This window comes from Morus notabilis, unplaced genomic scaffold, assembly GCF_000414095.1.
Source record: "Morus notabilis unplaced genomic scaffold, ASM41409v2 Scaffold256, whole genome shotgun sequence".
Classification (NCBI taxonomy): Eukaryota; Viridiplantae; Streptophyta; class Magnoliopsida; order Rosales; family Moraceae; genus Morus; species Morus notabilis.
In genome coordinates, this window is record NW_010367627.1 from 672,725 (window position 1) to 699,899 (window position 27,175).

The following is a 27,175-nucleotide window of genomic DNA, read 5'->3' on the forward strand; positions in this document are numbered from 1 at the left end:
ATATATATATGTAGAAAAAAAATTTTACTATTCAATCTTAGGAAATCATTCGATTCGCAGGAAATAAAAATCTAAAAAAAGATTCTTGCTTGTTTCAATCAATCGGACAGACTGACTAATTCCTGAGTTTTTAGATTTCAGTCCAAATGAAATTTATCATGTGTTTTGCCTCTTTGGATTTGCGACGAATGGAAATGAAATGCACAAATTAGATTGGAAAATCGTTTCAATTTTGCAAGATCTGGGAAGCTTCTAGTCCTTTGAATTTTAATTACTAAGACTAGACTAGATAAAGGGGAAAAGTATTAATGTATTGGATAAATCTCCGTCCAACCCCAGACAACAAAAACGTTATTGGAATGGTCGCTCGCTCTGTTATGATTCCAAATATGGTATTCTTTATTTGCCTATTATATTTATGTTGTTCTATATAAATGGAAATACATTATGTGGGTTGTCACTTTTCTTTTCTTTTTTTTTTTTCCTTTTTCTTTTCTTCACGTCTTTAATTAGATTAGAAGATGTTATTCCCTTTTATTTCTTCCACTATAGGCAGGCACTAGCAAAGTAAGTTTCTTTTTTATTCTGTGGTCTTTCTCTTATAGTCGCTGTTGCTGAATTATTCCCATCAACTTGGGAAGAAATTGAATGATCGTATATTTGATTGATTGATTGATTGTAAGGAATATATTCGGATCCTGATTTCTTCATGGCATCATATCTTTTTTTTTCTCCCCCCTTTTCCAGTAACATTGAGCGTGTTCCATTATTATAAATTATAATGCTGTGGAGTGATACAAATAAGAATTGTTAGTTTTTAAACACCAACATGGTACAAATTACATATGTGTTTTCTTTTTAAGGAGATAGATTGTTTGATGGAAAGTAGCAGTTGATCCCATTATATTTATATATAGTTCTATGACTATCTGTATAAGCCGCCTACATTGGAGAAGTAGACTGTTACGGCGTGTATTTATCTTGACTTTTTTCCTTGAAAGTTTCTTTCTCTACTAGAGCATTTATTTCTTTAATTATCAATGTATAGTGTGATAATTGCAATAGCACACATATATATATATATATATATATATTTCCCCTTCTTTAAACAGTAGAAGTTGGAAAAGAGTTAGCAGCTAGTGTAATGGAAAGGCATATATATACTCGTATTCCTTTAGAGAGACAGACAACCAATCAGTTGCAGTTTCAGTTTCAGTTGCAGTTGCAGGAACTAGGAAGGCCCCGTGGGAATGTGGGAGCTGTTTTTTTTTTTTTTCTTTTCTCTTTTTTCTCTTTTCCTTCTTGTTGTAGATGTAATGTTTAATTTGTAAAATATTCATTCCAATTTCCTGATGAGCCGCTGAGGGAGTGAAATTTTGTATCTGCCACAGAGACAGAGGCCTATTATATATAATCAACAAGAGGCTTATTTTGTATGCCAAACAGTTACTCCCCTTGTTTTTATTTTTTTTCTTCCCTAGTTTTCTTCTCTTATCCCACCTCCAAAAGTCAATTCTTGTAGCATGGGTGTGTCGCATTGGTCATGAATGAATGCATACTTTTTCTCGCTTCTTATCCAGATATATCCTTACTTTGGCACAAATTGTCAAACGCAATGTTTGTCTTCTTAATAAGAAAGAAAGAGAGAAAGAAAAAAGGAAAGGTATCTATTAGCATCAATTTCCAACGTAACGTGTGGGGGGTTAGAAAATAACTTAAGAGGCAGGCAGGGTGGCTGTACAACAAACAGTGAGGTGTTTTTGGAAGAGTCAAAGATGTGGGGCTGTTGCACCACATTTGCACAGTTGCACTTGCTGGCTCCAGAGTCTATACATAGGGAATACTTGTCCAACTCTTCTGCTTTTTCTTTTATTTTAGATAACAACACTTCTATTTTAATAGCCTTAAAATTCCGTTAGTCACCGAATGTGGGTTATGTTAGGTTGGTAGGTGGATAAAATTTCACGCACCTACCATTTTTGTGCGCATGGGTTTTATCGGATCGGAATAAGTACTATTTTTGTTTAGATAATAGCAAATTCTGCGTCAACCGTATGCTGCTTTCAGAGGCTAAAAATGGAAGCAACACCGACACGTGACGCCGTCACGGCTATCTAACTAAACACACACGTATATTTGTATTTTAAGGATATTGAAGATTGCATCCTGTGAATCAAACGTCTTTTAAGGATATTTGATTGAGCTGGCATCAGGAAGACCGTCCAATCCCCCCATCTAAATGTAATTGAGTGATAACGTCGTGTGATTTATGGCATAATTCCAACTCTCTGACCAATTCCAATTCTTTTTTTTTTTATAATTTTTTATTTTTATTTTCACATGTATTGTATTTCATATGATGAGAGACATTATTGGTATTCAGCGAGAGAGTAGAAACAACTTTTCCTATTTTATTTTAATTACTTTATAATTTCGTAAATAATATTGTTTTCTTAGAGAAGCTTGTTAAAAGCTAAAAAAAAAAAGGGGGGTTAGCTCTATTGTTGTTTAACGGGCGTGTGAATTGGTTTTCAATATATTGAGTTATGGGTCAAGTCAAGTCATATGGGATTTTTTTTTTTTTTTTTTTTTTTTTAGTAAAGTTAGGAATCGACTCAAATGTTAATTAATATTGTGATGTCAATTAATAATAAGAGATTTCATCTATTAATAAAAAAATAATAATTTACATGTAACACTAATTAATACATAAGAGTTGAGATTTGAGTTAGTATCTCTAATATTACTCTTTTTTTTGTCGCAATGACAATTAGCAAAAATGCCTTTCTCTGTTCTTTTAATTCTTTATTCCAATAAATTCTAGACTATACAACGATGCCATTTTACAAAAAAGTAATAAATTAACAAAAATTAAGGTCTTGTTTAGTTCAACCATTTAAATTGTTGATTTAGTTTTGAGTTGTGGTGATTTGAATTGTGATTCAAATTGGTGTTTGGATATGCAAATAAATTGTAATTCGAATTGGAAATAAATATGAAATGTGTTTGGATAAAGTGTTGAAAATTGTCATTCGAGTTTTGTAACAAATTTATAAAATCTCATTATGAATGACATCTAAAAAAATGCAATATGGATGGGGGATTTGTTCCTCTCTTCATTATGAACACATTAAAAAAAAATCATCTAAATCGAAATTAAAACAAAGAAGTTATGAAATTTTTAAGCTTAAAGTTGAAGAGAAAGAAAAAGTAAAATCAGAATTGTTTTTACTATAGGATTACAATTTTGTGGGGTGGTGAATTCTAAAATCTAAGGGTTTAAACCATTATTAATGGTTTGAATTGTTCTTACAGTGTCATCTACCAAACATCAATTGAATTTTAAACAACAGTTTGAATCCTAAACAACAATTCAGATAGTTAAAACAAACAATGCCTAAATAACTATTGAATCAAAAAGTGAAATCATGTGCTTTATGGCTGAAAACTGAGGCCCGTTTGTTTCATATACTTAAAGTCAAATAGTTTATTCAGTTACAGTGTTTTTCTCTCACAAAAAATTTAAATTTTAAATGTCAGAATTAAAAATTATGATTTAAGTATACTTTCTAAACGGTTCTAGAAGTTTTAAAGACTGGTCAGTTTGACAATCTTTATGTTTTGCTCTAATAATCCGTCCCCAATGTTGATCTTGAGATATTCTATTTTTTTTCTCCTTCAATTTTAGTTGATTTGGATCAATAAAATTTTTACATTTTCCCATGCATTTGGATCAACTAAAATGAAAGGAGAAACAAATCTTAGAATGGCCTCTAATTGAGCAAAATCCAACATAGCATGGAAAGCATGAGAGGCCAATACATGGGCGACTGAATTACCAAGTCTAGATACATGAGCACATTTAAAATTTAGGATATTGAGCATCTCTAATGCATTATTATAAATGATGTGCTAATTATAAATTTAATATTTAAATGTAAAAAAATATTCTTTAAAGTAATACTATTTGTTACGTTAAATTTTCCATATATTATACTTTTTGGTAAATTTCTCACTAAGTATAATATATGAAAAATTTAGTATTTAATTACTATTGGTTGAAATATTTACTTTTTCATATAATAACTGTAATTTTTGTATTTTTAATTATTTTAAAAATAAAAATTTATTTTTACAATTTTTAAAACTTAATATAATTGTGGAAAAAAAAATTAGCATTTCAAATAATGTTATTTATTATTATAAAAGTAAAAATAACATACAATATCGTACTTTTTGACGTTAAATATACGATCGACGTTAGCATTTACATTAGAGATTGTCTTAGATAAGGGTAGCAATTCGTGTTAGTGCGTCGTGTTTGTATCAACCCGTTTATTAATTATGTCAGAAAACATCAATCAAAACATGTATCGAGTTTTAAATTTAAGTTGAGATATGATTTTATATGAGAGTTTTTTATTATAATAAAAAAATTAAATATGACTGTTTTTGATAATATTTTACTATAATAAAATTTAAATTCTAAATTCAAATAGTGAGATGAACGACCAAAACCCCAACTGCGGACAAAGAGGAACCGCAAGATCACGACCAATGCGATAACAAGCAGTGAAATGTTATTATGCAGAATTAAATGAAATGTTATTCTGAAGCAGAATAACATTTCCAATCTTGTCTTGTCGATCCTTTGTATTCCTTTGGCCTAGTACCCCAAGATCACGCATCCGATTCCTGCTATAATGATTCTGTTCAGTTCGGTTTATCTCTTCTGCAATCTCATCACCAAGACTTTCCTTCTTTCTCAGAATAAAACTCCAGCCCTGCCAAGGTATTTTATCATTTCTCTATTGCTGACTCTTCTCTTGCTTTCTTGCGCATTGCCTGTTCGATTTTTTTTTTTTTTTTTTTTTTTTTTATAAAGGGGGAGGAGAATGGCACCAATTTTAAGTGGGGCTCAAGGTGACTCGAACCTTAACTTTTGGTTGGGGTGATTCTTCGCATTGCGCATTACCTGTTTGATGATTTGCTCAAGAGAGATTATATGTGGATGGCTTTGTTTGGTGGCGTTACAACTTCTAATGTCAGGGTAATGAGTGAGAACTTAAAAGATTAAGGATGCTGATGATGAGTGATGACACTAATACTGCTGCTGCTTCTTAATCTTAATCTCGACGGCTGCTGTTAGTTGTTTGTTCTTCCACTTATAAAAGTAAGTAAGAAAGCAGTTTAGTTTTATATTGCCAAAAATATTTGCATTTGCTTTTGTTCTCTTTTTTCCTTTTGCTCTCTCGTCAGATTCAACAACTAAGGATCGGGTGGTTTGTTTGCTGCTTTTCATACCTGTTCATTGATTGTACTGCTCATCAAAGTCATATTTGAAGGGTTAGTTACTTTCAGGAACATTCAAATAGTTTTTGACTATATGCAGTATTTTACAAAGTCTTGTAAGTTTGTCAATCTGCAAATAACGAAATTGCATTGTGTGGGGGTGGAGTTATTATTTAGGAGGATTTTGAAGCTAAGCTGCACACCCCAATAAACAAGAGTATATTTTTTTAAGAAAACAGATAACCACATTGCTTCCCTAGAATCTAGATTTTTTATTTTTCTATTATATGTTAATTCTTTCATATCAAGAATCTCTTTATCCTTACTGGTAGGTGATGGTGATCTGATCTGATCTAATGAGACATCATAACATTCTTAGTGAGAAAGCATCTCCATGTTTCTCTTAAAAACCATGACAAAGCTCAAAACTTTCTTGTCGAGAGGATTAGGGGGCAAGATTTATGATGTAGCTAGATTTACGAAGTTGGGAATTTGCTGCTTTGTGGAAGAAAAGTCTTATGTTCAGCAAATTCATAATTTCCCACATTGAACATTACAATTAGGTTTAGGGACTTGTAGTATCACATTTAGCTGAATTGCAAAGTGCATATGTGGTTTATGTGGAATTCCTTTCACCAGTTTGCAGCTTTAGTACCACTGTATAAGGGTGCGCAACCAAACCAAACTGCTTATTTTAGGTCAGTGTTAACCAAACCAACTAGTGGTTGATTTGGAGATTTTCAAACCGAACCAAACCAGTTAATCGATTAAATCCAAACGTTTTTTTTAATTGGCTTGAACTAATATTTTAGCTGACCCGCACCACATTGCTTAGCGGGGCGGTGCGGGTCAGTAACCAGCGGATATGCAGGGCACCCCCACCCCCTCCCCCCGCCCAGCGCTAACGTCGTTTTTCCTTACATGTTCAAGTACTAAGTTTCTTTTCATTAGGATTTTGATCATTGCACAACGTAAATATTCCTTCCAAAGGCTTGTTAATGAAAAACTTATTATAGAAAGCAATAGATGAGCTAAGTTGGGTAAAAACTACGTGATGTATAAATTTTAAGTAGGGTAAGATGTACAATATAGTAACCATCACTTTTAGTCGCTAATTATTAGTTTTCAAGAAACATGGAACTTCTAAATTTTCCTCTTTTATAAATAGGAGACTAATTAAGCTCAATAGTAACGGTTTGTGTTACTTCTAACAAATACAAATTAAGTGCGGTAGGACACAAAATAACTAACAAAAGATTCCAAACTTTGTCAAGATCCTCATGACTCAAAGTAATTTTAGTTGAAGCTGCAAAATACACCAAGATAAGAATGTCATTTACCTTTTCAACTTTAAAATTGTAAATCAAAATATAATTAACTGGAGAAGGTGAGGAGAGAGAGTTAGTGTTAGGGTTAGGATTTTTGAGAATTTGAATTTGGGAATTCGAGGGAGAAGAGGAGGAATGAAAGTCTGAAGGATTCGATTAAATTTAACCTTCAAGCTTGGGTTTCTTTTTTTCTTTTTTAATGTAAATGGGGCGGGTTTGGTTCGCCCCGTCCAGCCTAGAACCGACCACCACTTAACGGATCGTGACCTGCACTGTGCCATAAACCATTATGTGCGGGTCATACCTGCCCATTAGGGGAGGGGCGGGGCGGGGCACCATTTTTCCCGCCGCATTGACATCCTTATTCACACTCCTTCAGTCATCGTGAATATTTTCCTCCTTTTTGTTTTTTTAAATAATAGAAATGGAGCAGGTTGTGTTTCGACCCACACCGCCCTGCAACCCATATGTGCAGGTCAGGCACCATTTGCCCCGCCCCGTTGACATCCCTATTTATCAGGCTATTGTTAACCATAGTTAGAACTAAATTATTTCCCAATTGTAAACATCCATAACTCAAGAAGTAAGTATGCCATTTATAGCAGAAAAGTCAGAAATTAACCGTCCGTAGCAAAAATAAAATATTCAAATCCATGAGACAAAATACTTTTACAAGCAAGTCCATCATAAATTCATAATATTGAGGATCTTTTTTGTGGTGAAGATTTTGAAATCTTTTGTGTTGTGGCCTGGCCTATCTGGTTTAATAGGAATCTTAAGTTCACGATCAGAAGTGTTGTAGTTCACTGAAAGTTCCAGAGAGTGCTGGGCGATCTTTAGCCGATTACCAAAATTGTCGAACCACGGATAGTGTGGCTACTCCTGCACCTCCTTCTAGAATTGCTCGCTGGACTGATCCTCATGTTGGGTCCTTTAAATTGAATTGATGCAGGCAGCAGAGCGGTAAAACGCAACCCCGAATTTTATAGGGTATTGGAGCAGTGATATGTGATTGTGATGTTTCTGAAGTTGTTCATAATCAAGGGTGCTTAGCCACTCGTTTTGTCATGTCCTTCTCGGCTCGTGTAGCATAGTGTGTTTGCCCTTGGAGAAAGAAGGGTTGGTTTTTGCTCCAACCCTTGGGATCTCTGTGACTGTATCTGAAACTGATGCTTGAAACGTGGTTCTGGCTATTAATGGAAGCTTCTCATTTGCCGTTGAAGAGCCTGTAATTGACGACATTTGGAGTCTTCTCTCTTATGTTGAGGGTGGTCGTTGCGACTCTGCTCCTAGAATGGGGAATAGAGTTGCCCACACTGCCAAATTCAGTCGTTTTGTTTGCTTTTGCGGTCTGACTGTTTTAAATCAATAAGGGGATGTTTGTTTCATGTATCTGTCATTGTTTTTGAATTATGGTTCATGGTTCTCTACAGTGTTTTTCTCTTATAAAAAATTTGAATTTTAAAAATCAGAATTATAAATTATAATTTTGAATCCATGAACCAAACATTACCTAAAATGGGACCTTGAGTTTTGACTTCCTTCTCAAAATAAATAAATATAAATATATATGCAGTGAAACATAATCAATTATAATAAGGGAGATTCTTTGGTACACTTGGCGTAAGTCAGGTTTTTTTAACCGTTGGATCTGCGTACTTTTTAACTTTGACGTGATTTTATGCAGATCTAACAGATAAAAAACCTGACTTACCGATATGTTAGAGTACCGGAGAATGTCTCTTATAATAAACTAGTTGATTATATTTTGGTAACTGTGTGGGATATAAATAGTTTTGCAGAACATATAAAAAAAAGGTTAATTTGGTTTATTTTTTATTTTTTATTTTATTTTAGGAGTAAAACCAGAAACCAAATTAACTTAATTGTTTTTAATTTTTTTTTAAAATTCAAACCAAATAAAAACAATTGATTGGGTAGGGTATTATTGTCCTCTAAAAAAAGAAATATTGAATGAGTTGATCGTAAATTTTGGATGTGGAGAAAAAGTGCGTATTTATTTGTCAATGTGATGAAGTTGATTTTGATTTAGTAGTGGGGGTTCTAAAAGTTGTTGAAATTTGGGGATAAGAAGACCTGTGTGTTAAAATTGTTTTTGGTTTTTGGTTTTTTTTTTTTTTTTTTTTTTTTTTTTTTTTTTAATTTTTTGTCTCTGCCCTCTAAATGTTTGATTAAATTCCATAGAAAACAAACTGTTGGCTATTGGTTAAAGCATTAATCATTCTTGATACATCAGCTCATTAAACAATCTTACTTCTATGTCAGTCTGTTAGTTACTATTAGGTACCTGGAATTCCACAGCCAAACAGCCCAAAACACACACACGCACTCTAACTAGAGAATTGACTAGAAATTGGAAGGAAATCATAGAAACTTTTATTAATCAACTTCAACACCAGCTCTTACAAACCAAAACCAAGAACAGCCAAGAGGATAGGCTAGAGTATTCGAAGACTCTGGAGAACTCCTAACTCGGTGGTATTTGAGAGACCATCAGCTCTCTCAAAGTGTTTTCCCAAATCCCAAATGATCTCCCCTCCCCTCTAACTCTTAATTCCGCCTCTTTTTTTTCCTTTTTTTTTTTTTTTACTATTAACTCTCATCTAAGCACTACTAACACACTACTAACTAAACTCTAACAGCCCACTAATCAAACTAACTTACCAAATTATTAAAGGATCCTAACAGTTACAAAACTGTAACTGTGTGTTTCAAGTTAGTCTCTGGCAGTTTATGTCCACTGGTATATGTGTTATATAAAAGTGCATTAATAAGCGAGTAATTGGGTGTTGGGGAGAGATCTAAGTTGTGAGTTTGAGTGACTTCTGTCCCCGTGGATGTAGGATCTGTCTTGATCCGTGCCACGTAAAAGATTTGGTGATTGTGTGCTCGTGTTTTCAATTGCTGTTTTTCTTTGTTCTTTATTGCTGGTTTTCGATCAAAAGTCGGAAGAGATTGGTTTTGAGTTTTAACACAAACTTTCTTTGTTTTCAATTCTTTTTACAGTTTCATAGATTCTAAGTCAATCGCTCGAGTGAAAGGAACTTGAAAGGGCTGAGATTTAACAAGAACAGTCCCAACCGTTGGGACAATGAAATGAAAGGAGTTTTTATTGGGTGGGGAAGGAATGGACCCAATGTTTAAACTCACATTTGTTGGACTTAGGATCCTTTGCTTATTTAACTGGAAGCTTTCTTTTCTAGTAACTAGCACTATTTTTATTATTTCAGAAGCAAGGGAAGAAATTTGTGCTTTGATGCAAACTATTGTTCATAAAATAAGAGGCATTTTGATCTACTTTTGCTACTGCCTGGTACATGAAATAAGAGGCATTTTAATCTACTTTGTACTCACATAGGTCAACGATAAAAGTCCTGGCAGGTATTTGTTTTTGGCCGCGGGTGGGTTCATGGACAATGTGACAAGTGAGGAAGCAAAATTTTAGAATAATTTTCCTTCAACTGCTATGATTTTATTTGTTACGAGGCTATACCATGTGTTGTAAGGCCAAGACTAAACGTTGTCAGACTCAGAGCCGAGTTGTAAAACACAAAAAAGTGTCTGCTCCGAAGCTTCTTCCATTCCCCAACCCACATGGATGCTATATCATTATTTGTATTATTATCATTATTCCAAGCCTCCTTCCATGACAAAGAAATGGGAACAACACGTTGTGGAGGCATATCGAATTGGAGTCTTGCACTTTTTTCCGTAGGACTGTATTTTGCTTATTAAATTAAATCTAATGATACGTGATATAACATGAAAATTTATGTGACATATTAAATATAAATAATGTGAATTTTAATATTAATATTTAAAATTTATTTATTTTTAAAAAAAAAATATAAATCGATGAATAAACATATCATCCTTCATTATTTAGTAATGACAGAACTTACTCTTGAAATTACCAGTTAAAGGAGCACACGCAACCCCTTTGTACTTTTTACCAAAAGTATGATGGGTAATGCGTCAATAGTAAATGAATAGCAGTCCTCTCTGTAATGATGGTTTTAATTAGAAGGGAGCGGCCAGACAAAGGTTGAATGAATATACAAGGCGCGGGGTTCCAAGTGGAAGCTCCACATCCATAAATAATTTTCAAGTTTTACAAGTAAAGACCACCAAACTAGAAAAACAAAAAATCATTTTAATTTTGGAAAGCGAAAGCAAAACGACGAGACATTTGGACAAAACCCCTCTCCACCGGCGACTTTCTTGGTGCCAAATAGGTCTCCCTCATGCCCCACACTACAAGTCTCTATCAATTCAATCCCAATACAAAACAACAAATTTATCTTCAATTTTCTTTTTCTCTTAGTGGGATACTCTCTTCTTCCCATAATTTTCTTTTGTGCTTCGGCTTTGTTTGTTATTAGTTAACCTTTTTTTTTAAAAAATTATTATTTTAACATATATATATATATATATAGCTATATATGTTCACTCACTAGGTGATAGGTTACTATTTTACTGAAGCTTTGAGATTTTGGGCAACTAATTAATTAGAAATGCATTCTAAATTGAGGGTTATAAGAGAGCGAGGCCAATCCCGATGCTAAAAGTTAATATACTTCAATGGTGGTTGTTGGCTTATACTTAAGATGATATTTTATTGTTTATTATTAATTATTCTTTTGGTTTTTATCTTATAACTTATTATTTAAGAACCTTGTTATTTATTTTTCAAAGATGATTGCTACTAGACATTTACAATATTAACATTTATGTTTATTGATTATCGTCTTAAGTTTTTTTGCTTCTATATGTTGCGTTTTTGGGATGATAGAAAAAAAGCATATCTAGATATGTGTATTATTTTTACAAATCAAGTGTAATACTATTACCATTGCTAGGTATTTGCTTAATTTCTGTTGGAAATTGCAGAACTTTGATGGCTCTCCGTATACCTTAATTTAATGGAGAATTGACATTCGGCTCCGGCAATTTCAACTCCGCATGACGTGGATTATCCACTTCCACAATTAAACGGTGGCATAGTCTAAACAGAAAGCTGCGAAAGGTTATTGTCTCATTTATTTTACCGATTTAATTTTAGAATTCAAGTTTTGTTATAGTAAAGAACTCTCAGAAACAGTCACATTTAACTTTTTTACTACAGTAAAAAGTTTTCACATAAAGCCACATCTAAATTCAAATTAAAAATTTAAATCAACGAACTAAACGAACTTATATATATACATGTATGTATTTAACCAACACTTCTCGAGGAAGGATAGCATATATATATATAGGAAATATTTATTTAATATGCGCAATTAAAGGATTGTGTTAAATATATATTAGATGTTAAGTGTGCCCAGTCCACACCCCACTTGGTTAGGTGAAACTCTACTATCCGTAGATGCAAATAAAAATGCAATTTATATAAATTGTGAAATGTGAGAGTAGAAACACTGTAGAAGATAGGTCTGAATAACGGAATTAAAGAGAGAGATAAACTCAGAATTAAGCCGTTTAGTTTAAAACGAATTGTCCATTCAGTTCTAATTAAATGTCTCATTAAACGTAGACTTATTCGGATTAAGCTAAACTCGGCTAAACTACTTAACTAAACATGCGTGACTACTAATGGTGTGTTGCAAAGGTTAATTAAGATGTTTTTTTCTTACTCTCAGCATGAGTTTAAAATTATAATTATTTTTTTTTTTAGCTTTAGTACTACATATATAATCTCACATAGAATTGTGTAACGTTGTTGGATTTGTGGTTTTTTATGCTATGTTAGGTAAATACTATACATAATAATGTAATAGAGTTGAATATTGTATGTATGAATCTAATGTCACTCAAATAGACTTGAATTGAATAATATGATGTAAATCGGAATTTTCGGATCTGATTAGAAAATAGACACTACAGACAGACACACACAATATATATATATAGCAAGTATTTGAAATTAGAAATTATCGGCGCTAGTGGGTACTCGTCCCCACACCCTCCCAACAATTTCCAATCACGAGGTATTCTTGCGTTGTTCTCTGATCATCATGAAATGGATCAACGATGGCGAGTAAGAAAGAGAATTATGTAGAGAAGAGAGTAGGACCCACCTAGTTATAATGATAAGTGGAGCGCAGCTTGAAATGGTTTCAATGTCCCCATCTCTTTCTCTCTGTTATAAATATAAATAAATACCTTCCATTTCTCCATATTTCTTTTTAATATTATTATTGTTAGAGTTATCTCCCTCTCTCTTTCTTCTCCATTGTACGAATGAAGACGAAGATCATCTATTCAGCTTTGAAGCTTCAGTACTTTAGTATTCATGTGTGCTCCAAGCATGTTCAGCAGGTGATATATATATATATATATATGTATATTATTCATGTAATGTGTGTATATATAGTGCGAGTACTGTTCTTAATGGTTTTCTGATCGATGCTCATGTATATATAAATTTATACTTGCATGTATATATGCTCCAAATGAATATATATATATATATTTATATATAATTGCGGCTGTATCTGAATCTGATGATCACGAATATAATTACAATATTGATTTAAGCAGAAACCATGTTGATGCGGTTGGCAATAATAAGCGTACTTGGCAAGACTGATCAGCTCTAATTTTTAGAAGATATATATATATATATATATGTATATTATTCATGTAATGTGTGTATATATAGTGCGAGTACTGTTCTTAATGGTTTTCTGATCGATGCTCATGTATATATAAATTTATACTTGCATGTATATATGCTCCAAATGAATATATATATATATATTTATATATAATTGCGGCTGTATCTGAATCTGATGATCACGAATATAATTACAATATTGATTTAAGCAGAAACCATGTTGATGCGGTTGGCAATAATAAGCGTACTTGGCAAGACTGATCAGCTCTAATTTTTAGAAGAGACCTCGTTCAAGGTTTGTACCCTCATCAGTTTTTTTTTTTTCCCCCACTGATTTCATGCCTAATTTCTGTTCCATACTTAAATAATGATTTGGCCGATTACAGGTACCCCTTCTTCTTCTTCTTTTTTTTTTTTTTTTTTTTTTTTTTTTTTTTTTTTTTTTGCTGGCTACTGAAGATACCCATCTTTTTGTTTCTCATCAACATTCTCTCCCTTTTAGAATTTGTAAAAAATTTGACCATCATGATAAACCAAAAGTGAGATTATATGTTTTTTTTTTTTGGAAAAGAAAAGTTTGCTGTGTAGGATTTCATTTTGTCAAAATGTAACAAATATGTGATAGGCAAAGTAACTACGGCATTTTATAATGTGGAATTTAATTTTGGTACTCCGTACAGTCCATATTTACTCTTTGAATTAACTTCAAATTGGCATTAATGACATATTCCGACCGACATATATAGCATTCTACTTCTTTTTTTTTTTTTTTTCCTTATTAATTCTTTTTTAAGTTCGTCCCTTTTTGCTTATCTAATTTATTCTCATATGATATAATACCCAAAAAGAGTTTCGAGTTCCACGATGGTGTTTCGATAAAGTTCACCACTCTTCCTACTTTCTACTACTTTCTTTTTTAAAAAAAAAAAAAAAGAAAAAGAGTTGAGGATCTTTTAACCCATTTCAGTTAGAAGATGCGTTTTCTTTTTGTCCTTTTCTTTACTCTTTACTCTTTTCTCTTTGTTTGGTCATAGTAGGTAGAGTTGGAACTCATTAGACCTGTTAAAACGTTTCAACTCTGAAGAACTTTTCTTTATCTGCACACACTTACAAGAGTGAGTTTTTGTTTTTCCTTTTTTTTTTTCCCCCTTTTTCTATCTATTTTTTGAAAATACATATTAATTTCAGATAAAATAAGACATGAGTAACGGACTCTTGATGGAAACACAACCGTCAAATTAGTCTGACTGATATAGGCAGCACCATATTATTCTAAAGATGGTTGTTTAATAGTTGCTCTCGTCGCTTGAAACTTCTTGCTGGTAGCTTTAACCGTTAGCGCACGTGCCATAATATACACATACATATGTATTTTAAAAATAATATATATATATATTTTTATATATTTCGACACATAATTATGTACACATGGACAGAACATATTTAAGTGCGTATAATAATACAAATAATAAATTAAGAAGAATGCTTTGACTTTTGGTGACTAGGCTTTTAGTATTATTAATATTATTATTAATTAGCCCTGCCTATTAGTATTTGGTGATTTTGGAGTTCCCCCTTTTTCTATCTATTTTTTGAAAATACATATTAATTTCAGATAAAATAAGACATGAGTAACGGACTCTTGATGGAAACACAACCGTCAAATTAGTCTGACTGATATAGGCAGCACCATATTATTCTAAAGATGGTTGTTTAATAGTTGCTCTCGTCGCTTGAAACTTCTTGCTGGTAGCTTTAACCGTTAGCGCACGTGCCATAATATACACATACATATGTATTTTAAAAATAATATATATATATATTTTTATATATTTCGACACATAATTATGTACACATGGACAGAACATATTTAAGTGCGTATAATAATACAAATAATAAATTAAGAAGAATGCTTTGACTTTTGGTGACTAGGCTTTTAGTATTATTAATATTATTATTAATTAGCCCTGCCTATTAGTATTTGGTGATTTTGGAGTGCATTTGAAAAACAATGGGCCGCTGTCTCTCCATCCATCACAGGACACGGGAAACACAAACCCCATTAATCATATTTATCATTTTTCTTTTATTTTTTAAATTAGAAAAAAAATTGATCAATGTCGTTGTCAAAATTCAGAACTACGCAATGTTAATATAGTAACAACGATTTACATAAATATGGGTATGTTAGATGCAACGTTTGTATAAATTGAGAAACTAGAAATAATATTACTATTTTTACGTGTAATTTGGCGTATAAGTAGGGAAATATATATATTGGTGCCCGAGCTTTTATTGCTTTTGGGAGCTTTCTAAAGTGAGAAAAGAAAAGAAAAAAAAAAAGATGATGATGAGGAGGAGACTTGCATGTTGCACACGGGACAGAGAAATCAGCCTCGACTTTGACGAGCATGATAGTAAGTCTCTCTTTCATTATTACACTTAATAATTTTGTATTACATATATATCCTCTTTATTTTATTTTAACTAATATATACAATCAAATAACTATTATATTTATATCCATCCTAATGTGATGTTAATATATAGTTAAATCCAATATGTTTGACCGACTAGCTAGCTAGCTCATGGGACACGTACAAATGAATTATGAAGCCAACGAGATAAACAAGTTTTAGACTATGCGGGCATAGGCAGGCATTGTTTTTTGCATTTGAAGGTTGAAAAGCTGAAAATTTAAGAAAGAATACGTAATGATGGGGTCCATATTACAAATTAACAAGCTATTCTTAACATAAAAATGCAAATGCAATGCACACAAGGCACAACGAGAACGAACAATCAAGTGATGCTTAATAGAGAAAACAACAATTCACTGCCAAATGCAAACAGCAAATATAGAGAGAGAATAAGACAGATCTACATATATGTGTGTGTATATATATGTGTATATATATATGTATCAATATGAAAGCATCGAAACTAGCGTTTCTCCATTTATTATTTTTCAGAGCACGACATTAATGCTTCCTTGCCCTTTCACCATGTTCACCACCAAACCCCACAATTTTAAACTTTTTTTTTTTTTTTTTCATTTCAAAGTCATATTTCTTTTTTTTTCCCCCCTTTTTGCTCCATAAACATTGGTTGATTTTTTATTTTTATTTTTTTTTGTGGGGCTACTCTAGGTTATCTTAATACGTGAAACCCACATGGGGCTATATGACTAACCCATAATTTCAACTTTTCTGTATTGCTTTTTACCATTGGGTAGATGTCAAAAAATCTTTTAGGAAACGTTTAGTTTATAGATTAGAATTATGAGATTAAAATTATTTTTAATTTATGTGTATTTTTTATGAGAGAAAATATTATAGTAAATCATGAATTATGATTCGAATCAGGATATGAATCACCATACCAAACACATTCTTAATTTATTAATTTATTATTTTATTTTTGAGTGTGGAGCCAGAAAATAAAAATAGTAAAAATACAAAGATACGATCAAAATGTTAAAGAAAAAGTGAGTGTGATTTGTCAATACCACCCTCCCTTTAGGCTTTAGAGGTCCCCACAAAATGCCTGTCATGTCTTCCTCAGTAATTGTCTTGTTTTGGTTGAATTTTCCTTTCCCATTTGGTGGGTCCTAATTATTACTTCCATCACGTTTAATCCGCCATTTCCTAACTGATTGAATCTGAATGAGACAATCAACAACTCACTGCAAAACTGTCTTTTCTCATGAATGGGTTCTGAAAATTCAAAACCAATACAAATATTTTTTCCATTTTGTACATCATTTCATTTCTACTGCAGCAGGGATTCTCATGCTCTGATCAATCTCCTCCAAATTTCCAATCTTGTGCTTCTCTCATTATATATATATATATATATATATATCTCTGCTATGAACAGATTTTTTTTCCCTTTTTTAAGTCCAATATATCCATCCATGATCCAACACCACCAAATTTCAAGCGCTATTATTAGTTCCGGACAAAATTAGAGTGATTGTGTTTTTTTATAAAAATTTAAATTTAATTTTGTTAATACAGTATTTTTTTCTCACATACACAACTCAAAATTATTCTCAATTTACATGTATTTTTTGTAAAAAAAATACTGTAGCAGTGAGCTACGAACCATAGCACAAATTTTCATACCAAACATCCTCTAATTTGTTTATGAACTTGGGCAATTGCTGTGAGTGGAATGTAGTGACGAATCTTAATTAAGCCAGATTCCCTAATTGTTGTGTTGATTTTTGATTGGTTGCTTCGAGTTTTCAGTTCTAAGTTTCTTCAGTTAAAAGCGCTTAAAAAATGTCACATTTAACTTTTTCTGATACAGTGAAAAACTCTCAGAAAATGTCACATCTCAGCTCGAATTGAAAACTCAGAATTCACGAAGTGAATGAGGTCTCATTTTTTTTTTCTTTTTTTTTGTGTGGGTTTTTCTGATTCTGTTGAGTGTCACAGTTTACTATTAGAGGGGTGGCTTAGAAGTCATAGTCATGGTATCAGAAAGAGACCCCAAAGACCAAAAAATAAGATTGAAGACATGCCCAAGTCGAATTAAGACAATTAATATAATAACAAAATTATTTCCCTTTACATTTTGCTTGCTTGTGGATATTACGTACACCTACAATTTCTAAAAAATCAATGCGGAGATCGTGTCCAATTCGCATTTGTCGGACTTCCAATTTCAAAATTCCTTCTTGATCTGAAATTTGTCATATGTCGGCATGACTTTAGTGTCAAATAATTGACTCATCACTAAAAGAAGTTTTTTGTCTAAACACACAGATCGACAAAGATCACATGGCAGTGATCTAAAATCTAACTTGGCTGCTAAATCTATATTAGAAGAACTAGTATAAGAAGTAGTAGTTATGGAATTGAAACTAATCTATCGGGATCACAAAATATGACAGGAATCATGACATATGATGGCCTTGAGAATTGCATTCTCAACAGCCGAGGATACGGAAACGAAACAAGGACAAGGCGAGGAACTGATCACTCGTTGGATGACGACGATGCTTTGAGCTGTTGTTCCTCAAGCAAAGACGCGTTCGGATCATTCTCTTCAAAATGGAAGAGGGATCATGAGCAGGAGTTGGAATTGGATTTGGATGAATCGGATTTCTGTGTCAAAGAAAAACCTGCTTACTCCCTTCAGTTCTCGGACGTGGAGACCATGAAAGAGAAATTCGCCAATCTCTTGTTGGGTGAAGACGTTACTGGAGGCTGTAAGGGCCTCACCTCTGCTTTGGCCTTGTCTAATGCTATCACAACTCTGGCAGGTCTTTTGAACAATTCCTTCATCCGGTCTTTTTGCTAACATCATCGAAAACAAGCAGTCCAATTGTCGGTTTTTCTCCAACAACGACCGCAATAATAAGAATAATAAAAATGTATGGTGATTGGTGCAGGCACAGTTTTTGGAGAGTTGTGGAAACTGGAACCTCTGCCTGAAGAAAGGAAGAGCAAGTGGATAAGAGAAATGGACTGGCTGCTCTCCCCTACAAACTTTATGGTTGAGTTGGTTCCCGCTAAACAAAACGGTGCCAACGGTCGTATGCTTGAGGTATAATCTTAATCTGTTCAGACAAATCACTTTTCCAACATTAAGAAATTCTATCTTTTCTAATGATATAATATTCTCATTGCTGGCAGATAATGACCCCAAAACCCCGTGCGGATATCCACATGAATCTTCCTGCGCTTCAGAAGTTGGATTCCATGCTCATTGTAGGTGATTCTTTACCTTTACCCGCATAATAACAAGTTTATAGACGCTTTTCTTAGCTTGTGTATAAAAACACTCACCATTCGGTTATTCGATAGGAGACCCTTGATTCGATGGTGAGCACTGAGTTCTGGTATGCCGAAGGAGGCAGTCGGGCAGAAGGAAGGAGCAAAACTAGCGGAGCCAAGAGCAGCAAAAGATGGTGGCTCCCAATTCCCCAAGTACCCGAGACTGGGATGTCTGATTCAGCGAGGAACAAGTTGACTAATCAGGGTAGAGTTGTTTATCAAGTGTTCAAAGCCGCCAGATCCATCAACCAAAGTGTTTTGCTCGAAATGCCTGTCCCTACCATTATTAGGGACGCACTTGCCAAGGTATTCAGTTTGTTATTCTTCTTTAATCATTCATAATGTCATCTCATCCTTCACGCGTACCCCTTTGAGTAACTTGGCTCATAGATGAAGACTATATCTGTGTCTACCTGCTGACAGTCTGGAAAGGCAAGCCTAAGCGACGATCTTTTCACGGTCTTGACAGCCGATCAATCAAGCTCAGCAGAGGAAATGCTGAATTCCCTCAACATAAAATCCGAGCACAACGCGCTCGAGACTGTTAACGGGTTAGAAGCTGCAGCGTTTTCGTGGAGAGAGAGAATCCGCCAAACACAGCAAGTGAGTGGTAACTCCCCTGTTCGAACTTCATGGTCGACCTTCATGATCAAGGATCCAGTGTCTGAGCATGATGAGATGGAGCTATTATTGGACCGAGCAGAAGTTCTTGCACAGCAGCTCAAGACTAGATACCCCAACCTACCTCAGTCATTTCTCGACGCCACGAAAATTCAGTATGGCAAGGTGAGTTTCATACTAGGCTAAAGCAGGTTGCTATCCATCGTTGTACTTGTGTTAATGATAAATTAAAGACAACAGTCACATGACAAAAAGTACAACAAGAATGAACTGACTGCACGTGACATGATTTATTGTACTATATAATAAGCTTGAATACGCGGTTTTTTGATCGGAAGGTTAAAGCAAAGTGTGTGCGTCGTTCAATTCTAGAAGCTTATTCAAGGGCTCTTGGAAACCTTGCATTCAGCATACTATGCAGAATTGGAGATATCATGAGAGAAGATGCTTCAGTCAATCCAAACGTGTCCTCGGCAATATCAAGCTCTTGTTTTCCCGCTTGGATGTCTATAACTAGTCTCACCAACAACAACTCAGATCGTGATAAGTTGACGACAACAACTGATAATGATCGAGTGGATGGTCGGCGCTCTGAGTCAACTTCATCAAGGGCCAGCAGTAGTTTTGATATGGAATCTAATTCTTGTAGTGACGCAAAAGCAAGCCCCTTTCTGAGTGTGAACTCCACACCAAGTCGGCGGCGAGTATGGTGCATTGGTCGAGAAGCCTGTATCAGTTTGTCCCCTCCAAATTCTCCATAATTTCTTTCTTTCTTTTTAAGTTATTAGGTTCACAACATATCTGGTGTGACCTAAACTAGCCCCGGCCCTGTTATAGATGTTGTCTATGTAATATAGCGTTAATGTAAGATAATTGGACAGTAAATGATTGCTGTCACGTGCTTTTATTTCATGCATTCAGTGAACGAGCAATTTTGTTTATGCCCTCGTTGTCTCTGATTTGAGCTTGTCTACGACCGCATAATGCAAAGTGAAATTTGATGAACCAAAATCATGCATGCATGTTCAACTTGAATTACGTACTTAATTGTTCTTTGTAGGAGTCCCACATCAACAAATTAGAAATCAAAAAATCAACCAAAAAAAGAAAAAAAAAAAAAAAAAAGAAGAAGAAGAAGTCCACGCTTACCCTCTCTAAGCATTCATTTCTATTTACTTAATTAAAGTTGGCTAGGAATAAGTCCTTAATGAGAAAATAAAATGAGAATAAGAAATATGTCCTTTAAATATTGAAAATTGAAAATTTCGACAAACTAAACTGATGCTGAACATTGAAGCCATTGACCCTTAATATCTTTGTTTGTTGCACTTGCATCTTGACAAACAAACGGTCACGCCTCCTCCTCCTCCATTAACTTATGATCCTCTTTCTCCTTCCACGGTAGATACATGGGAGCCTTTTTTGGATGAGCGTTTCCTGTTTCTACAAGAAAAAGGACTCAAAAGAGTGTTTTGAGGTATTCATTCAAGTTTTCTTTGATTTCAAAAACACCGAGCAAACAAGGTTTTTTTTTTAATTTTTTTATTCACCCCTGTTTTTCAAATCATAAATTTAGTTTCGGATGATAAATTTTTTTGTTTTTTCAAATAGGCCCTAAATTTCTTACAAACATTTCAACTTGTGTCGATCCTTTATATAATATATATCTTGCTTACGAGATCCAGAGTTAATAATATGTACATATCTCAACAGTTTAAGTCGTGAGACTGACATTAATCATTAGCAGCAATAAATAACAGAGAGCATTACTCAATTAACTTGTTTGAACCTTATAGCCTAATAAATCCCGGTAAAAGATTTGAAAAAATTGCTTTAGCTCTTCAATGAGCAAAGCCTTTTAACAAACAAGCTTATGAAAATGGATTAGGATACAAGTACAACAACAGGGCTTCCGCTCATCATAATTCACTATTCACAGTATCCCTGACCCTCCTTTCAACAAACTCTCTCTTCCAAATCTGGCTCTGCAGCTGAATTATGTTTCAACCAGTGCAGCCCATTTCCGCTAGCATCAAAACTACAACAAAGCAATCAGAGCAGCAAATTATGGACGACAATGACATGAAAAAGGATTGACCGATACTAATAGAAAAATTGCCGGACTGTAACTCCCAGAGCATCGTATTCAAGACGGACACTTTTCAATGTTTCCGAATTCATTTCCGCCTTCAAAATTCCCGAAAGTTGTTTCGAAGAAAAGAACGAGTACTGTCCAACTTAGTTTTCAGCAGATAATGAGCCAGATCTGCAGATATCTCCTCGGCATAATGGACATACCCTGCCATGCATACAACACTCACTCAAGTAAGCGCTTTTTTTGTCTGTTCCAGTAGCACAATACAAAAGAAGAAATTCTAAAGAAAATGCCCACTAACTGGATGCATGATGCTTGTGCTTTCTTCACAATGATTTTTGCTTCCTAACAGAGAAAAGCCAAAAGTCTACTTCTAGTTTTGTATAAAATTCATTTTGTGCTAGCAATCGAGATTCGAGAGAGCCCGCAAAATGGCTCCACCCTTGACTGCTGTTTTACTATAAAATGTAAAAGGAACACTAATCAGTAAATGAATGGAAAAAAATAATAATAATAACAATAATAAGACAGATGAATGTTTGTATTACGAAACAGAAACAAAAACTTTATTAATTTACCTCCATCACTTATAAATTATAATTAGTGAAAATGAAAATAGACTTGGATACTTACTGTGCCACTTCCTCATTTTGATGTTTTTGCAACTTCGTATATAACTTGACAGGCAAAGATTCCACAACGTCACTAGGTGCAGGAACAGATCCAATAGAAGAAACAGAAGGTCGGGATGATAAAACCACAGATTGCTGGTGAATTTCATCCAGAACCTAATTAAATTAAGTAACAAAAATATTCAACTTATATTAAAGGTAGTGAAAAAAGCTATTGTTACAGAGGTTTACCACATGTTATTGTTAGCATTACCTCAAATAATGCCTCAGCCAGCATAACAATTCTGGATATGCTAGCCCTGGCACTGGTATCATCATTCAAATGGGGGTCCCGGTTACTTGCACGACAAGTACAACGACCTGTTCTGTGTTGACCAGATAAGATGCAGGACCTCTCGTGTCCAGACACGTTTTCAAAACGGCTTCCCAGCCGCTGAAGAGCGCGAACCTACAGCATCCCATTACATCAAATGTTGGAGCCGTTAAGATCGTCAGGTAGTGAATTGTAATAGCTACTTAGCTAGTACTCGTGCAAATGTTCAAAACAACAAAGGTAGTAAATTTCTTAAGCGGAATGCAAAATACCCAGCACGGCAACAACAGATATCCTCTTGGGAGAAAAGTTGTTAGCGATTGGTTTTTAACCTACAAGTTATATGGTCTACCGGTTTTGCAAATAAAATGGATATTTGAAAGCCCTAGAATGTTCCTATCCTCACTCATTGCTAAAATTTCTCACACCAAAAGTGCACAAATACAAACCTGAGATCGTATTCTCCTCCTCCTTTCAAGGAAATTTGATCTATGCTCCAAAAGATCATGATACCGTGTTTCTCTGGATGGAGGCGTTTCGACCTCATAATCTTGGATCCTGAACAATGAGTTTGACATACTGGATGAAGGGTGAGCAGATGAATTTGGGGAGGCTACAGTACTACTTTCAGATGCCAATGTCCCAGTCTGATCCTCCCAGGCGTCGGTATCTCTCACTTCTCCTACTTGTTGCTGCTGTTGAACTAATGAGGGACAAAACGATATGTCGGATAATGATGATCGGCGGAGAACTCTATCACGAAGTCTTCCAACACTTAATGTTCTACTGAAACGAACATTCCGCTCAATCGGTTCTCTAGCTCCAGCAATCCTATCAGAAACTCTAATGCCAACATTTTCCATCTCGGAAAGATTTCTCGGCGAGCACAAATTCCCATCAATCCCTGAACCACTACTACCATTTCTAGCTACATATGAGCCTGCCTGATCATCTCCCGAGCAATAAGAACAACCGCCTCGACTAGTGTTTAACTGCAAGTTAGCGGAAGAATCCTCGCAACAGAGCGCAGGAGTTGGGTTAATCATTGACATCGGAAGCAATTCGGTGCCTTGGTGAGACTCATCCCCACTGACAAAGCCACCAGCGGCGGGCCCTCCGCTAGCATTGTCTTCGTTGTTGAAAAATGTTGGATAAGACCTGGAAGAGCCTAAACTGTTTGCCCTGCTCAGCCTGAAGCTTACATTACCAGGGATGAAGCTAAATCGGGAAAGGAAGCGACCCGATCGAGCTGACGGAGGTCGTTGGCCAGAGGTGGTACCACTGCCACCAATACCATCACTTGAAGTTATGTTACAAGGCATTTCATCGGAGTGTTGTCCATCCTTAACCTTTCTGTTGTTGTAGCATTCGATTTTCGGGTCATGTGATTGACCATTGCTTGCATTTTCTTTGTTGTGATTATCACAAACCTGAAACAATAACATGATTCAGTTAGTTACAGAATATCTCAATTCAACAACAGCTTTGGGTTATCTTTATTTCTTGTAGTGAACAAATGTATGAGCATACTATTATTATTGGGTAATTTATTTTATTATATAAAATAAGATTGGATGAAACATGAGCATTGTCTCAGTTTACTTAAACTAGTTTAATGATTACAAATAAGGAAAGTACTACTCATTAACTGTAATGAAATAGTAGGGGAAAAAAAAAAAGAGAAAAGAATCTTTCGAGACAAATTTTGTAATGAAATTCAAGAAAAGAATATTGGAAGAGAAACGAAAGAACGAACAGGGTGTTGGTGATGATGAGATCTGGTGGTGGTCCCGAGGCAAGAGGATTGCAATACTCTCTGGGCTTTAGAAATAGATCGAGCTCTTCTTTGGCCACCAGACGAAGACGGAGACGGAGACGACGCCGTCTTGGATTTGCTGCCGGAGGATCCCATGGCCTCTTCCACTCCCACAAAAATTCAACTCAATCGATCGGAGAGGGAAGGCGTTTGGCCCATTTCGCTTTTTTTTTTTTGGGGTGAATAAAAAGAAAAGATTAGAAAAAAGAGAACAATTAGGAGAGACAGACCAAAAGCAAAAGCAAAAACAAATCTAACATTGTTTGAATGAATCGGAAAGAATGGGAAAATGGGCGTGTTTTAAGCCTCTATTTCTGGCAACTTCAAAACGAGTTGTACTTGGTCTTCACTCCACTCACTCGCACCGCATTTCACGTTTCATGTTTTGACGCTGACAACACGAGCCACAGGGAGAAAGAGCGACAGAGCCATCATACAAGTCCTCTTTTGGGCTTCTCTTTCACAACATTCGAAACAAACAAAAAGCCCAATACACACTGCTCTCTGCCTCTGCAATACTAACTTATATGCAAACAAACAAGAAAATTCTTCAATTTTTCGTATAAGGGTCCGTTCACTTCACTGATTTGAGTTGAGATATAATTTTATGTGAGAATTTTTTACTGTAAAAAAAAAGTTAGATATGATTATTTATGAGAGTTTTTTACTGTAGCAAAACTCGAATTCTAAACTCAAATTGGTAAAGTGAACGGGGCCGTAATTACATCTATTATCCAAGGCCTTGGTCTAAAAATATCTTCTATTATACAATACTATAAAGATATCTACTTGTGATTAATAAGGCATTTTTTATTCCGAATTTACTCTCATAGTTAGTGCTAGAAATACTGTTGTGAAAAATCGTAACGTAAGTATATGCTATCGCAATCAAGTAATATAATAGTGAATAAGAATATCGTCCCACAAGGATTTTTATTTACTAATTACCAAAATTATATTAACCCTAATTTTATTTGAATAATCGAAAAGAGAGTTTATAAAATTAAGTAAGGTAAAACTAAAATGATTAAATAAATCAAACAACGCTAAACAATGGAATAAAATTCAATAGATTAAGACTCTAGGGTTTCCGATTTCACCAAAATTAATCATGTTCAAATTCCCATAATTCAAGAAAATTAACATTCAATCCTATACTGACAGCAATTTCTCTAAAGCAATTATTATTCTTTCTCAAGCAACAATAATATTAATCCAACAAGCAAACTCTACATCTCTGTCAGACTTCTAAACCTGTTGAAAATCATTAAGTGCAAGAAATTTAAAAGAACTGCACAAGCATCACAGATATCTCTATCCTATGAACAACTCACGGTATTTCAATTAAGAGCTTATTTAATTATCACTTCTCAATCTCAAATCAAATACAAAATCATGTGATAGTTGGCCAAACAATCACAAGCAATAAGAATAAATTGAAATACTCAGCATATATGGATTAACATCAATTACTTAAAAAGAAGATTGAGAATCTGAACATTCATAATCCGGCTACATCGTAGCCCTAGAAAAAGAAATTAATTAATCTCTAAATAAGATAAATTCCTAAACAAAGTCTTAATCATTGGAAATGAAAGAAAATAACTAGTTTGGAGTAATTGAAGCGTCTCCGTCTCCGGATTTTTGCCGTTCTTCTTCTCCGTACTCAATTCTCCTTTCTTTTCTTGAATCTCCTCTCAAAGGTCAGCCGTCACTCTCCAGTCTAAAAAGTCCCCTTTAATTGCCCTAGAATCATCTATTTATAGGTTTTCAAGCATTAGGGTCAAAACGGGTAAGTTTTCTCACGATTGGCCTTCAAAACGCGTCTTTTCTCGTGTCGTAGCGCTGTGGCGCTGGCTGTGAAAAATCACGGGCGCCAAAATGCTGTAGTGGGCGCCAAAACGCTACCCATTCAACCCAAATTCCTGGTTCTGTAAAACTGAGTGCCAAAACGCTACAAATTAGCGCCTAAGCGCTATGTTTGCTGTCTTTTTCCACCAAAAGTTATCCAAAACCTTCCAAATCATAGACTTTCACCTAACCTTCAAACAAATAATAAAAACACACATAAAAACTAACAAAAACCTTAAAACCCAACTAGATATTAAGTGTAAAATGATACTAAATGAGCGAATAAAACTCACTCATCAAATACCTCCAAACTTAATATTTTGCTAGTCCTCGAGCAAAACAAAAATGAAAGAAAGAAAACTAAAAAGAAATGAAAGCATGAATAATAGGAAACATAAATAAATGAAACCTTACTTGAGTATTGACCTGGCGTTGTTTCACAAAAAAAAATGCCTCAGAGATCTCACATAAGTTACAGCTTAAGAAAGACTTTAAACTTTTTGCAAGTTTAGAATTTCAACTCGAATGCTAATCTCAACCCCACCTAAGACTCCTTATGTGTGTGTGTGAATTATCAATTACACATATCCAAATGCAACTCAGATTAGTTTATGCAATTAAGTGAATCAAGGTAGATCTCTGATTTTTCGAACTCTATAGGCTTACTTTTCTTATCACTCTCCACTAATGTCGGTCAACAACCCACCAAGGATCAATAAGTCTTTATTAAGCTTGAATTGAATGGCTAGGGATTAAGGTAGGATAAAAGGATATCAATAAGGCTCTAAATTTCATAAACTC

At 34.4% G+C, this 27,175-nt stretch overlaps 2 protein-coding genes and 1 long non-coding RNA gene across 3 annotated transcripts; 2 read left to right on the plus strand and 1 right to left on the minus strand.

Annotated features, from left to right (window-relative positions):
- The first annotated feature begins 4,542 nt into the window (after positions 1 to 4,542).
- Positions 4,543 to 9,919, plus strand: LOC112094500. Its single transcript, XR_002903569.1, has 3 exons — positions 4,543 to 4,792; positions 4,886 to 5,173; positions 9,648 to 9,919. It is a non-coding gene; the product is annotated as an uncharacterized LOC112094500 (long non-coding RNA).
- A 3,490-nt stretch (positions 9,920 to 13,409) lies between these two features.
- On the plus strand, positions 13,410 to 20,672 carry LOC21404201 (rop guanine nucleotide exchange factor 14). The gene is made up of 8 exons (XM_024175473.1): positions 13,410 to 13,555; positions 15,525 to 15,677; positions 18,161 to 18,532; positions 18,662 to 18,816; positions 18,906 to 18,980; positions 19,077 to 19,352; positions 19,470 to 19,832; positions 20,018 to 20,672. Exons 2-8 carry the CDS (start codon positions 15,605 to 15,607, stop codon positions 20,426 to 20,428), a joined length of 1,725 nt encoding a protein of 574 aa, XP_024031241.1. The 5' UTR covers positions 13,410 to 13,555; positions 15,525 to 15,604; the 3' UTR covers positions 20,429 to 20,672.
- Positions 20,673 to 21,623: 951 nt separating this feature from the next.
- On the minus strand, positions 21,624 to 24,907 carry LOC21404202. Its single transcript, XM_010113216.2, has 5 exons — positions 24,464 to 24,907; positions 23,157 to 24,137; positions 22,648 to 22,842; positions 22,396 to 22,550; positions 21,624 to 21,705 (listed from the first exon to the last, which is right to left on the minus strand). Exons 1-5 carry the CDS (start codon positions 24,617 to 24,619, stop codon positions 21,624 to 21,626), a joined length of 1,569 nt encoding a protein of 522 aa, XP_010111518.1. The 5' UTR covers positions 24,620 to 24,907.
- Positions 24,908 to 27,175: the final 2,268 nt, after the last annotated feature.

Bases quoted from the DNA above. Each gene is read 5' to 3' on its own strand.
- LOC21404201 (XM_024175473.1), top strand. From the start codon at position 15,605: ATGATGATGAGGAGGAGACTTGCATGTTGCACACGGGACAGAGAAATC. The intron at 18,817-18,905 runs GTATAATCTTAA...CATTGCTGGCAG, and splicing joins CCAACGGTCGTATGCTTGAG to ATAATGACCCCAAAACCCCG. The intron at 19,833-20,017 runs GTGAGTTTCATA...GTTAAAGCAAAG, and splicing joins CGAAAATTCAGTATGGCAAG to TGTGTGCGTCGTTCAATTCT.
- LOC21404202 (XM_010113216.2), bottom strand. From the start codon at position 24,619: ATGGGATCCTCCGGCAGCAAATCCAAGACGGCGTCGTCTCCGTCTCCG. The intron at 22,843-23,156 runs GTTTGTATTTGT...GGGATGCTGTAG, and splicing joins GGAGGAGAATACGATCTCAG to GTTCGCGCTCTTCAGCGGCT. The intron at 22,551-22,647 runs GTAATGCTAACA...TAATTTAATTAG, and splicing joins TGGCTGAGGCATTATTTGAG to GTTCTGGATGAAATTCACCA.